At 51.8% G+C, this 12,332-nt stretch overlaps 1 protein-coding gene across 2 annotated transcripts in view; it reads right to left on the bottom strand.

Annotated features, from left to right (window-relative positions):
• Positions 1-12,332, bottom strand: part of Megf8 (multiple EGF like domains 8) — a 51,738-nt gene that overhangs the window by 25,794 nt on the left and 13,612 nt on the right. Inside the window, exons 9-22 of one of the 2 annotated variants that reach the window (XM_029570077.1) lie at positions 12,134-12,288; positions 11,769-11,888; positions 11,293-11,437; positions 11,038-11,201; positions 5,386-5,586; positions 4,794-4,994; positions 3,828-4,064; positions 2,861-2,979; positions 2,645-2,776; positions 2,442-2,555; positions 1,908-1,967; positions 1,231-1,430; positions 726-936; positions 381-630 (exon numbers count right to left, since the gene is read on the bottom strand). In XM_029570077.1, the coding sequence (XP_029425937.1) occupies positions 381-630; positions 726-936; positions 1,231-1,430; positions 1,908-1,967; positions 2,442-2,555; positions 2,645-2,776; positions 2,861-2,979; positions 3,828-4,064; positions 4,794-4,994; positions 5,386-5,586; positions 11,038-11,201; positions 11,293-11,437; positions 11,769-11,888; positions 12,134-12,288 (2,309 nt within the window). Of the gene's footprint in view, positions 1-380; positions 631-725; positions 937-1,230; positions 1,431-1,907; positions 2,157-2,441; positions 2,556-2,644; positions 2,777-2,860; positions 2,980-3,827; positions 4,065-4,793; positions 4,995-5,385; positions 5,587-11,037; positions 11,202-11,292; positions 11,438-11,768; positions 11,889-12,133; positions 12,289-12,332 lie in introns of both variants that reach the window. The other variant, XM_008846416.3, reaches the window with a different exon arrangement.

Below are 12,332 nucleotides of genomic sequence, written 5' to 3' on the forward strand. Positions count from 1 at the left end.
CACCCCTCCCCACCCCCAGCATCCTGTGTCCAAAGCAGACATGGCTAATTTATCAGGCACTCTTGCACCAAACCTTTCTCGATACAATTCCTGAAAGATGCTACTAACAGATCAGGGTTAGCACACAAAATATAAGAACTGATCACTCCTGGTCTGGGAAGGGTGTTTAAGGATCTGTGGAATGAGGGGAAGGAGCTGAGGAAACAGAAAAAGAACTAGGAAATGGGTGTGTCTGTGGGCCCAGAACAAGGGAACACAGTTGGGGACAGGAAGAATTAAAAAAACAATGACGTGGGGGGTCAGGATCTTTTGGGGATCCAGACCGGAAAGGGGACATGGTTCTGGCTTAAAAGCTGAACCCTAGTCCCCTTGGTGCTCACCGTGCAGGGGGTGCTGCTGTCAGGAGAGAAGGTAAGGGTGAGTGGGGGACAGAGGGTCCCAGGAGCACAGGGCTGTAGCACCTCAGTGGCCGAGACAACCCACACACAATAGGACAGGCCAGGCCCAGTTCTTGCTGCCCCACCACCTGGAGGCAGCAACCCCCCAAATCGGCGGGATCCAAGAGCCACTGAGGACACATTGGTGAGGAGGGCACGACCCCCGCACTCCCGGAAGCAGGAGCCACTAGCCCTGTAGATACAGGAAAGCCAGAGTCAGACCAGTACTGTCTTAGCCCACACGATCCCTCAGCCCACTCTGTTCAGCCCTACGGGCCCCTGGCTCACCGGGGATCCCCATAGTAGCCTGGGGAACAGATCTGACAGTGGGCACCCTCAGTGTGGTCCTGGCAGAAGCAGAGCCCACTGAGGTTGTCACAGTGGCCACGGCGAGGGTCTCCATGCCCGTTGCACTGGCAGGGCCGGCAGCCACCTGAGCCCGTTGCATTTCCAAAGCTGCCAGGCCGGCACCGTTCACAGTGTTCCCCCCAAGTCCAATCTGTGGCGAGGCATGAAGTCAGAGGCAAGGGAAGGAAGAGGTCTAGACCACCTGACTCAGCTAATCCCTGACCTTCTCCCCAGATGCTTCGAAGAGCCAAACAAGGCCTGGGTCAGCAGAGAAATAGCAAGTCCCAAGAGAGGGGAGTTAGGCCAAACCAGAGGGATAGGGCAGGAGCAGGGCCTGGGTGGGGGACTCAGCACCACCTGAGGGGAGACTCAGAGAGAAGCTGCAGCTCTGAGAAGAAAGGAGGTCCCACGGGCTGGGCGTGGGGCTCAGGACACCGCTGCTCACCCTGGCACTCATCACAGAAGCCAGGCCCCCGCCTGCGGCAGTGGCTGTGGAAGTTGCAGCCACAGTCTCGAGAGCAACGGGGAGCAGGGGGTCCAGGGGCAGGTGTGGGCGGGGGCAGGTCAGATGTCCAGCCCAGGTCACACACACACGTGAAGTCTGGGGGGCCACTGCACACACCGTGGCCACAGTCCTCCAGGCACCTGAGGGATCATACAGGGATGGAGAAAAGGCTGGGTGGGCCCAGAGTCCCCAAAGCACCCCATCATCTCCACCCACTGCAACACCCTCACAAGCGTCTGCCTTCTTCCATTCTCTGTACTATGTGGGTAAACCTGTTTCCAAGGCAACTCATCACACGTGGGGATGGCTGTATCCATAGAAACCATATATCACCACTGTGAAAACTCCCTTTCAACTGAGCCCTCTTCCAACTCCATGGCAATTCTGAAGATGATAGCCCACTATCTATGAGTGTCCTGTTTCCATAGTAACCAGGGTTACTTTGGGGGAATCTTGCTAATCTGTTGAGATCTTTGTCTACAGAGTGAAAACTCCAGGCTAACTGGGAATGCTGGTTCCACAGAGAGCCCAGCATCATGCATGATGGCTTCCTCTCCCTCCATCTTGAGTTCCAGCCCTGGGACGACATTTCCATGGCAACCCAACATCTCACTCACGTGCGGTTGCAGTGTGTGATGCCATCGCCCTGGTAGCCTCGCTGGCAGTGACACTCATAGCTGAGAGGTGTGTTTAGACAGGTTGCTCTTGGGTGACACCGTGCCAAGCCCAGGCGACATTCATCCACGTCTGGACAGCGGGCATAAGCCCAGCGGGCAGGGAGGGCCACAGGCAGCCCCAGGCCCTCTCCCACCCACAGGGAACAGTTGCCCCCACCCAGGGGCCCTGAGAAGTCCCCCTGTAGACACCTGTGGATTGGGAGATCAAGAGGAACACATAGAAACAGGAGACAGCCAGGGAAACAGTGACAGAGATGGGGACAGACAGACCAGAAAGGAAAGAAGGAAGAAAACCATGACGGGAAAGAGTGGGAGAAAAAAGAGGGGAAAGGGGAAAAAAGCAGAAATGGAGGGCAGTCGGGAAACAGGGTGGTCACAGGACGTGGGACAGGGCAACAGGGCAGAGAAACAGAGGCCATTAGAATCACCAAGCGGGGAGAGCCAGGCACCCACCCTACCAGTCAGGCTCCTCACCGTCCCAGTGTGGGGTTGTCTTCATTGCCACACCAACCGCACTCGTGGCTCTGCAGACACTCATGACAAGTCAGGAAGCCACCACAGCTCCGGCACCGTGGCTCTGAGTGCACACTGCAGGGTGATAAGTGGGAGGAGTCAGAGCCCAGGACCCTCCCCCACTGGCAGCTCCACTCCATCAGCCCCCAATCTGGGGAGCGCACCTGTCGTCCCAGCCACGGCAGCCTCCGTGTGGGTACCGGGCCAGGTAGGCAGCGAACAGGAAGCAGGTATGAGTGGACTGGCACCAGGCACACTGGCTAGAGTTGGCCAGGCAGTCCTCACAGGTCAGGCGCCTGGGGATTGGGGAAGCAGGGCCAAGTCACTCCAGCCCACACCCCCGTGCACACCCACCCACTCCCGGGCCCAGCTGGGCTCACTGGCTGCAGAGTGGGGGACATTCTTCGGGGTTCTTCAGAGCACCACGACCCCGGCCACGCCGGCTGCACGCTGCATCCCCTTTGCGGCTGGTGCTCTGATGCCACTCACAGAAGGGGTCCTGAGGTGGGGAGACAAGGAGTCGGCCCAACCTATCACCTGCTTAAGAACCAGCTGCCTCTCTCCCCCGCCCCTAGTCCACCTCCAACCACCTCCTCCCAGTGCCCACCTCCCTGGAGCCCTCCTTCAATCAGACATCTGTGTCCTGGCTACCCAGCTCTCACTCCTTCTTTGGACAGGAGCAGACATCTGTGTGCATTGGCCGTACAGTGGACTGCGGGGAGGGGGTCAAAATTCTTGGGATCCAGAGAGGGGCAAGAGGCCACACTCCTTCTAACCTTGCCTAAACCCAACCAGAAGCCCAATGTGGTGGCACATGCCAGTAATCCCAGCACTCAGAAGGCTGAGGCAGGAGGATCATGGGTTGGAGGCCAAGCACGGCTATAAGAGTCAATGAAACATGACTCTGGGGGTGGGTGAGACAGAAAGGGAGATTGTTCTTTCCTGGGACTGAGTGAGAAGAAACTGGGGCTTGTGGCTCCCCTGCTGGTCACTGGAACAAATGCTCCCCAGGAATACAAGGCAGAGCAGAGGAAGATGGATGCCATCAGCCGGGGATAGCAGGCCTGAGGACCTGCTCCGGGCTGCCTGTGGTCTTGCTGGTAAAGGGAGTTCAGTGGTATCGCTAGCCCTTCCTGCAGCCCATCCTGACTCCCAGCTGCCCAACTTCCCAGCCCCTCTTCCTCCACTCCCTATTTAGCTCTTGCAGACCAAGGACAGCAGACACAGCTGTCTGCCTTCACCAGGGCCCCTCTGTTGCCTGTGCCACCTACAGGGGTCTCTGTCCCAGTCCCTGCTCTGGCTGCCTCCTCTTGGGACACCCTCTTCCCACTGTGACCCAGCAGGCACCTGAGTGCAGGCGTGGCAGTCACGATGCTCCTCACAGAGTGGGCAGAGGGCAGGCACCAGCACCAACAGGGACTCGCCGGTCCCATCATCTTCACAGTGGGCCCTGCCTTGACGCAGGTGGCAGGTGGCACTGCCGAGGCACCAGCCACAGCCCTGGTCAGCCAGGCAGCCCAGACAGGAGGAGTAGGAGGTGCAGGCAGAGGAACGGTAGGGCTCCAGGAAGAAGAAGGAGATCTCCTGGGGGAAGCACAGAAGAGGACCAGGGGTCAGGCTTTGAGGTACAGTCAACATGGAGATGGTGATTGCAGCTAAGGGTTTAGGGACAGGATGTAAACTCTAATGGGGATTTAAGACAACAGCACACAAAAGGGGGCCAGGGTCTGAAGGACTCTAGAAACTAGGGGTCAAAGTACGGAGGGCAGGGGTCAGAGGCAGACCCAGAAGATAGGGACTGGGGCCAGAATATGGAGAGGGGATAGGTATAGCTCAGGAGCAGAGCACTAGCCTACAATCCACCACATGAGGGGCTGGGGATGTGGATCAGTGGTAAAGCACTTGCCTAGAATCTACTGGTGAGGGGCTGGGCAGTGATGGTGGGTTCAACGGTAAGAGCGTTTGCCTAGAATCCACCAATGAGGGGTTTGAGGGCATGGCTTAGCTGTAGAGTTCTTGCCTAGACTCTACCAGTGAGGGGCTGGGGTTGTAGCTTAGTGGTAGAGCGCTTGCTAGCAAGCAGAAGGCCCTGGGTTCCATTCCAGCATCTCCCAGAAAAGAATATGGAAATGAGATCAAGATCTGGGGAACAGAGGTTGACGTCTGGTAGGTTCAAGGTGAGGACCAGTGATGAGGCCAGGAATCAAGGTCAGAATCAAGTAATTTAAGAGTTTATGGCCTAGAACTTGGAAAACCAAGAGGATTTGAGGCCAGGGCCTAGGAGTAGAGTCAGAGGCTGGGCTGGGCACTCACACTGCCGCCTGGCACACCAGTCCGATCCCAAAGGAGAGTAAGCTCGCTGTGCCCAGGGCCTGCCGAGCCGTTGAGCTGACCCCGGATCTCCACTGCATACTTGTGGCCTCTCCCTGGCAGTGGGAAGAGGCGAGCAGAGCCAGGGCGCTGCAGCCGCCTTGTCTCCTTCTCCTGCTGGGCCACCCAGCGTCCAACCTCCTCCTGAGATGGAGTCAGCAAAAGGAAGGACCTTAAACCCCATGCTCCTATGCTCCTGCCCCAGACCCCCAAGCCTCTCAAGAACCCCAGTTCCTCCTGGGAAGAGAGCCTTAGGACTCCTTAGACTATAAGAACCTGCCACCCCTCCCCATGACCCACCTCCTTCTCAGGGGACCCTGAGTTGGTAACTCAGACCTTCCCCACCTTCCCAATAATTCTCCCAAATTCTGTTCACAGCTGAAAACCCCACAGTCCTCTTCTTCCTCTAAGGATATAGCCTATGCTTGAATGCTTACCATTGTCCCCCAGAGCCCTGGTATCACCACAGATGCCCCAAATCACACCCATACCCATATTTATCCAAATCACCCCAGAATGTCCTAGACTCCCTCACCATGTTCTCAGAATCAGGGCCTCGGGCCATCCGGGCCAGGACATGTAGGCGCTGGGCCCGAGCCCACACTGCAACGTCCTCAGACCCAGGTCCACCAGGCCCTCCCGGCAGCAGTGGGTGGATGAAGCCACGGTAGACCAGGGACACGTCTGTCTCTGGGCTGGGTGTCAAGGTGATGGTTGTACTTCGGACAATTGAGACCTGTACCGACCAGGGATGTGTGTGTGAGCACCTCTCTGGACTGCTCTTAAGTTCCGACACCCCGCCTCCCCAGGCCACATCAGAACTAGAGAAGACAGGACAGCACAATCTCCTTCACCAAATGAGAAACTGATATGGGGCAGTTTAGACAGCCTGCCCACCATTGCTCTGGGCAATGTCAAGACAAAATTCAGACCAATGTCTGGAAATGTCAAGACCAAATTCAGACAATACAAACAGGGTCCACCTTGACCCCTAACCCAAATTCATCTTTAGGTCACTTGAAAACTTGGAAGACTGAAGGGCTGGCAAGATGGTTCAGCAGGTAAAGGTATCTGCCATGTAAACTTGGAGATCTGAGTTCAATCCTTGGAACCCTTTTATAAAGGTAGAAGAAAGCCAACTCCACAAAGTTGTCCTCTGACTTACATGTATGCACCAGGCGTGCACGCGTGCACACACACACACACCCTAATAAAAAACTTTTTATAACTTGAAGACTGGACCCTTCAGTATCTTTGGCCCCAATTCCCTACGTTTCCACCCAAGCCCTTCCAAAGCCAGTCCCAACATTCCTAGTGACAAACACAGTACATGATTTATTTGATAGTATCTGATTCTGTATTAGCAGAAAAATAGAACTAAATTATTTACCACTGGAGACTATTTAAATAAACTATAGAACCTGGGCTTGAGGGCTTATACCTATAAATCCAGCACTCAGAAAGCTTAGGCAAAAGGATTGCAGCCAGTCTGGGCCACATGGCATTCAAGGCCAGCCTCCACTACACAGCCAGATCTTATCCCAAAATACGAATAAACAAACTACAGCCGTACAGCATTTGAATGTAAATAGACTGTTACATAGATGTTTAAAAAGAGAAGTGCAAGGTAGCAAGGTGAGAGATGCTTGCAATCCCAGGAGATGGAGGAAGGAGTCTAAGGGCCACCTAGACTATGAGAGAGGGAGAGGGAGACAGAGATAGAGGGAGGGGGAGGGGGAGGGGGGAGGGGAGAGGGAGAAGGAGAGGGAGAGGGAGAGGGAATTGTACAGTACAAAATGGCCTATAGCTGTTTTTGGCTTGGGGTTATTTTATTTACTTATTTATTAATTTATTTTATTTTTGTAGGAGATCTGGTCAGTTATGGTGAAGTTCCTAGGGATTAGAGTGAAAGACAGAAATTAGAACCAGGAGAGTAGTCACACCTCTAATCCCTGCACTAAGAGGAAAGGCTGGAGGATAACTGCAAGTTCAAGGCCAACCCAGGCAACTTGGTGAGACCTCTGAGATCTTGGTGAGATTAAAAATAAATTTTTTTAAGGGAACTAGAGAGATGGCTCAACGGTTACGAACACTGGCTGTTCTTGCAGAGGACTAGTTCCGTTCCCTGTACCCACATGGCAGCTAACAACCATCCATCACTCCAGTTCCAGGGGATCTGATGCCCACTTCTGACTTCTTCAGGCAACGAATGACACGGGTGCACGCACATACATGCAGGCAATACACTCATACACATAATATAAAAATAAAATATATATATAAAAAAATAGTAAATTATATTTTGAAAAAGAAGTGGCAGCCAGGAGTGGCAGCGCACACCTTTAATCCTAGCATTCCAGAGGCAGAGGCAGGGGATCTCTATGAGTTCAAGGTCAGTCCAGTCTACATAGCAAGTTCCAGGCCAGGTAGGGCTACACAGTTAAGACCCTGTCAAAAGAAGGAAGGAAAACTCAGTCGCTCTCAGAGTGGTTGGGCGAACACTGCTCTCGGCTTTTTCCTCCTGCCTGAAGATCTCCAGCAGAGAGCCACCACAATGCCCAAGAGAAAGGCTGCAGGTGATGGGAGTCGGGAGCCAAAGAGAAGATCAGCCAGACTGTCTGCTATGCCTGTGACCTTCAAGGAAAACGAAGACCCAAAATGTTGCAGTGGAAGTAAACGAAGATGCAAGTGCCAGAGCAATTCTTGAAACCAAGACGGAAGATGTTAAAGAAGAACGCATCACTGAAAACTCGGAAAATGGAGAGGCCAACATGATTGAGGCACCCATTCCTGAAAAAGGATCAGAGGAAGCAAAAGAGGAGAAAAATGAAGACACTGGAGAAGGAGGGGGAGAAAAGAAACAGTGGCAGCAGGAGGAGGAGATGATGAGAAGGACCAGAAAGACGAAAACATCCAACATACAGAAGAAAAAGGAGACGACGGGAACGGTGCTACAGATGAGATAGAGAAAGATGACGATGGAGATGAGGACGGAGGTAAGAGTGAGGGAAGGAGAAGACAGCACAAAGGGAGAAGAGCTGAAAGGGGAAAAGGTGCAGCAGGGAGGGAAGGAGAGGAGGAGGGGATGTGAAGACAGAGTGAAGAGGAAGGAGACAATGACCAAGAGGGAGAAGGTGGGAAGGAGGAGAATGACAAGGAGGTGGGAGGGAACCGGAGGGAGAAGAGAAGGAGGAGAAAGGGGGAGCGAAGAGGAGGTGTGAAAGACAGAGGAGGAGGAGGATGATGAGGAAGCTGAGCTTAGGAAGGAGGGAAAGAGCAGGGCAATGGCAGACAGGAGGAAGACGGGAAAGAGGATGAGGACAGGAAGGAAATGAAAAGATGAAACCACAGCTGAGCCTGGTTTAGCAGCTGAGGAAAGCTGTGGAGAGGAGTCTGTCAGCGTTGCCCACTACTGCCCTGTGTGAGAGCATAACCTGGTAATGTGTACCTTCCAGTTGTAGTGTCAATAGATAAATCTATTTATCACATATTTTATAAACAGCTTATCATCATTCAATCGCACAACATCTTCATAGCGGTTGTTAGTTGCAAAGTACCTAACATGCCACCTTTATACATTTTGTGATTATCGTTGTGCAAAATATAAAATGTACAGTTGCAACTTTGTGAATTTTAGTGTAAGTTATGTAATAAATCTTTGAATTTTTTTATTCTTATGTATGATAATTTTGCAAGGTAAGAAGAGTCCAAAAGAAAGAGTTTCACACAACTTTCTTGGGGATCTCTAGGTTGCTTTTATAAAGAAGGCCAACTATTTTTACATAATGTTAAAAGTTAGGATTGCCATTGCCAAATACAACTTTATTAGTAGCTTGGGAAGAATATAAAGCTGCAATTTCATTTTTCAAAGATATACAAATGTCTATTTCAGAAGAGCAGTTTTCTGTAACAAAGAAAATTAGTGAGATGTTACACATGCACTTGAGGAGGTAGACTACGGAAGGATACAAGAAACTAAAATCAATCTCCTAGGGAGTTATGGTGGTCTTAAGCTAGAGGATGCTGGAGCTAGGTAGTTTGGGGCCATTGCAGGGGTGGAGAATGGAGTAATGGGAAACTTTGTGTGTTTGTGTGTGTGTGATATGCATGTAGATGCATGTATGTAGGAATGTGTGCCCCTGTATGAGGCCAGACAAGGACATGGGTTGTGCCCCTCTACCCCACCCCACCTTATTTCCTGACTGTCTGAACTCAAGTTCTCATGCTTGTGCAGCAAGCACTATTAATGACCTTCTACTCACCTTCTGCTTGTATCACTCAGTGGTGTTTTCAAATTTTTATTATTATTGTATGTGTGTATGTATGATGTACATGTATATGTGTAGGTATGAGGGTGCTGTGGCGCGTGTGTGGAGGTCAAAGGACAACTTCATGGAGTTGGTTCTCTCCTTCTACCTTTAGGTGAGTTCCAGGCATTGAGCTCAGGCCTCCAGGCTTATGTGGCCAGCATGTTTACTCATTGAGCCATTTCACTGGCCCTTCTTGTGGTTTGTGAGCATTTTGAAATTCGAGAGGCACAGCAGCACACTGTGTTAAAATCAGTAGAAAGCCTGCTGTGGAAAAGTTTGATGGTTTCTCATTAAGCTAAAGACAGAATTACCATTCCACAATGAGGTCTATGTCTCCAAGAATTAAAAAAGTATTCAAACACAAATTCATATAGGAATGTTCACAGCAGACTTAAATAGCCATAAACAGTCCAAATGTCCAGTGGCTGATGAATGGATAAATGAATATTGTATATCAAAATGATTATCATTCTGTTATAAAAAAAAAAAAAGAATGAAGTTTCTCTGATTTTTGTTTTGCTTTGTTTCGTTTTGCAAACAAGTCTCACTACATAGCACAAGCTGACTTTGAACTCGAGATCCCGCTCTCCTGCTTTAGCCTACTGAGTGCTGGGATCACAGATGTGTGCCATGTCCAGCTTGAGTGAAGTTATAGCATGAATGAGCCCCCGAGACATTAGCTGGGTGAAGGAAACCAGATACAAAAGGCCACATATCACATGACTCCATCTATACCAAAGGTCCAGAGTGGAGGCCAAGAGGTTCGGGAAAGAGAGAACGGGAAGTAATTATTTAATAAGAGTTGATTTGGGGCAATAAAAAATGTTCTGTTGTAGACTATTTTGAGTGTGCTAAATGTGACAGTAAATTTTATGTGTATTTCATCACAATAAAAAAAATTCTTGGGCGTGGCTGGAGATGGCTCAGTGGTTCAGAGCACTCACTGCCCTTGCAGAGGACCTAGGTTTGGTTTCCAGCACCTACATGGCAGCTAACTATGGTCAAAAATTCCAATTCCAAGGAATCCAATGACCTCTCCTGGCCTCCTCTGGCACTGTAACCATGTGGTGCACTTACACACATACAGGCAAAACACTCTTACACATGAAATAAAAATAAAGTAAGTCTTGGAGCGGCTGGGGAGATGGATCAGTAGTTAAGAGCACATACTTGTTCTTGCAGAGGACCAGAGTTCAGCTCCCAGTACCCACATCTGGTGGCTCACTGCCAGTTAATTCCAGCTCTGGAGAATCCTCCTGTCTGAGCTTTTCAAATTCTGGGATTACAGTCATGCACCACCACACCCAGCTGTTTATGGTTTCTTTAAAGTACACACACACAATTTTGTTATTGAGACAGGGTCTTACTCTATAACCTAGGCTGGTGTGGAACTCATTAGGTTGCCTAGGTTGGCCTCTAACTTGCTGTGATCCTCCTGCTTCTGCCTTCCAGGTGCTGGGATTACAGGCAGCACACCACCATGCCTGGCTCCCACACATTTTTATCTTTATTTTTTTGAGACAGGGTCTCACTGTGTTTGAGACTGGGCTGGAATTCACTGCAATCCTTGGTTTCATGAGTGCTGGGATCTCAGGCATATACTACCACATCAGCATTTTCTTTTCTTCTTTTTGTTTATTTTTCAGTTCCATAAGACAAATTAGACCCTTGAATGTTAAGTCTCTCATTCGGGCTCTTGAGTGATAAGGATTCATTTTGACTAGGCTGTAGCTCAGAGGTAGAGTATATATTTAGCAAGCACAAAGCTCCAGGTTCCATTCCCAGGACCAAAGGAAAAAAAAGAAAAACCCAGCAGAAAAGAACCAACCCTAGGCCCAGAACTGTTCACCCCATCACCAGGTCCATCTGGTCCCCACCTTGTCAGGCTGAGAAATGTTGGGTGGCTGCTGGAAGGTGAGCAGGTGCAGGCCAGGCAGGAAGCTCTGGGTGACGCAGGCCTCCAGGGAAGTGACGAAGACAGGTGTTGGCCCCCACCAGCCAACAGTGCCTGAGATCTGCTCCCCTCGGCAGCGGGCCTGTTCTGAGAGGACAAGGGTGTGGGGGGGGAGTGCTGGAGGGTCAGTTTGGGGTGCACCTACCTACCTCCATCCCCACCACTGCTCAACACTCACCAGGCCGAGGGAGGCAGCTCTCGTTGTGCACACACCAGCCCAGGGCACCAGGCCCCCGGGGAGGAGCTGTGGGGCTGCTGAAGGCCAGGCATGACTGGCAGTCACCTAGGAGGCGGCCCAGGCCCAGGCAGCTAGCCGCTGGACACTGCAAGAAGGAGTGGAGTCAGGGTACACTGTCCTCTGGGGATGAAGGGATCTGATCAGGGCAGGGCTGCAGATACACAGTCCTGGGATGGAAGGCCAGGCAAGTAGGAGAACAAGAGACATGGAGCAGAGGTGGCATACAGAAGGTCAAAAACAAGGTCTGGGGATCCAGGGACAGGCTCCTAAGCATAAAGGGATGGGGTGGAGGGGGAGGTGAAGAGTCTGGGTTGGCGCCAGTCAGGAGGCAGGAATGAGGATCATGGGTGGCTGACCACTTAGAGGGAGATGAAGGCCTCTGTCTAGTGGACGGAGGGTCAGGGGTAGTCACTCACAGCTCCTGAGGGGGTCCCAGGAGGGGGTGCAGCTTGACAGGCCCCCTGACACCAGCTGCATTCGGGGTCTCGGGAGCAGACACTGTGGTCTGTGTACATGGAACAGTAGTCCAAGTGGTACTGCAGGGAGACAGGGCACAGAACAGGACACTGCTACTCAGACCCAGTATCTGCCAACTCTTGCTCCCTGTGAACCCCAGGGAATCCCAAGTGCTCAGCACCTTGAGAACCCCACCTATTCTACCCCCAGCCCCAAAGGACCCTCTACTCCAGGGGTGCCCCCACTTCTCCCCACTTTCACCTTCCTCTGTAGAGACCATGCTACCTCCTCCCATGGCCACCCTCTCCACCATACCAGTGCTCACATCCAGGGCAGGTGCCTGGAACACGAAGGGGGGCACCTTATAGGCCATCAAGTCCCCACGAGGCCGGCCACTATATCCCCCAGCCACCAGCAGGACACTGCCACCAAGCACAGCTGCCACGTGTGAGTACCGGCCACTGGGAGGCGCTGCTCGACCTAGGAAAATACAGTCAAGAACAGTAGAACACCCCCCCCCCCCG

This window comes from Nannospalax galili, unplaced genomic scaffold (assembly GCF_000622305.1).
Source record: "Nannospalax galili isolate Female #2095 unplaced genomic scaffold, S.galili_v1.0 scaffold1623, whole genome shotgun sequence".
In the NCBI taxonomy this organism is placed as follows: Eukaryota; Metazoa; Chordata; class Mammalia; order Rodentia; family Spalacidae; genus Nannospalax; species Nannospalax galili.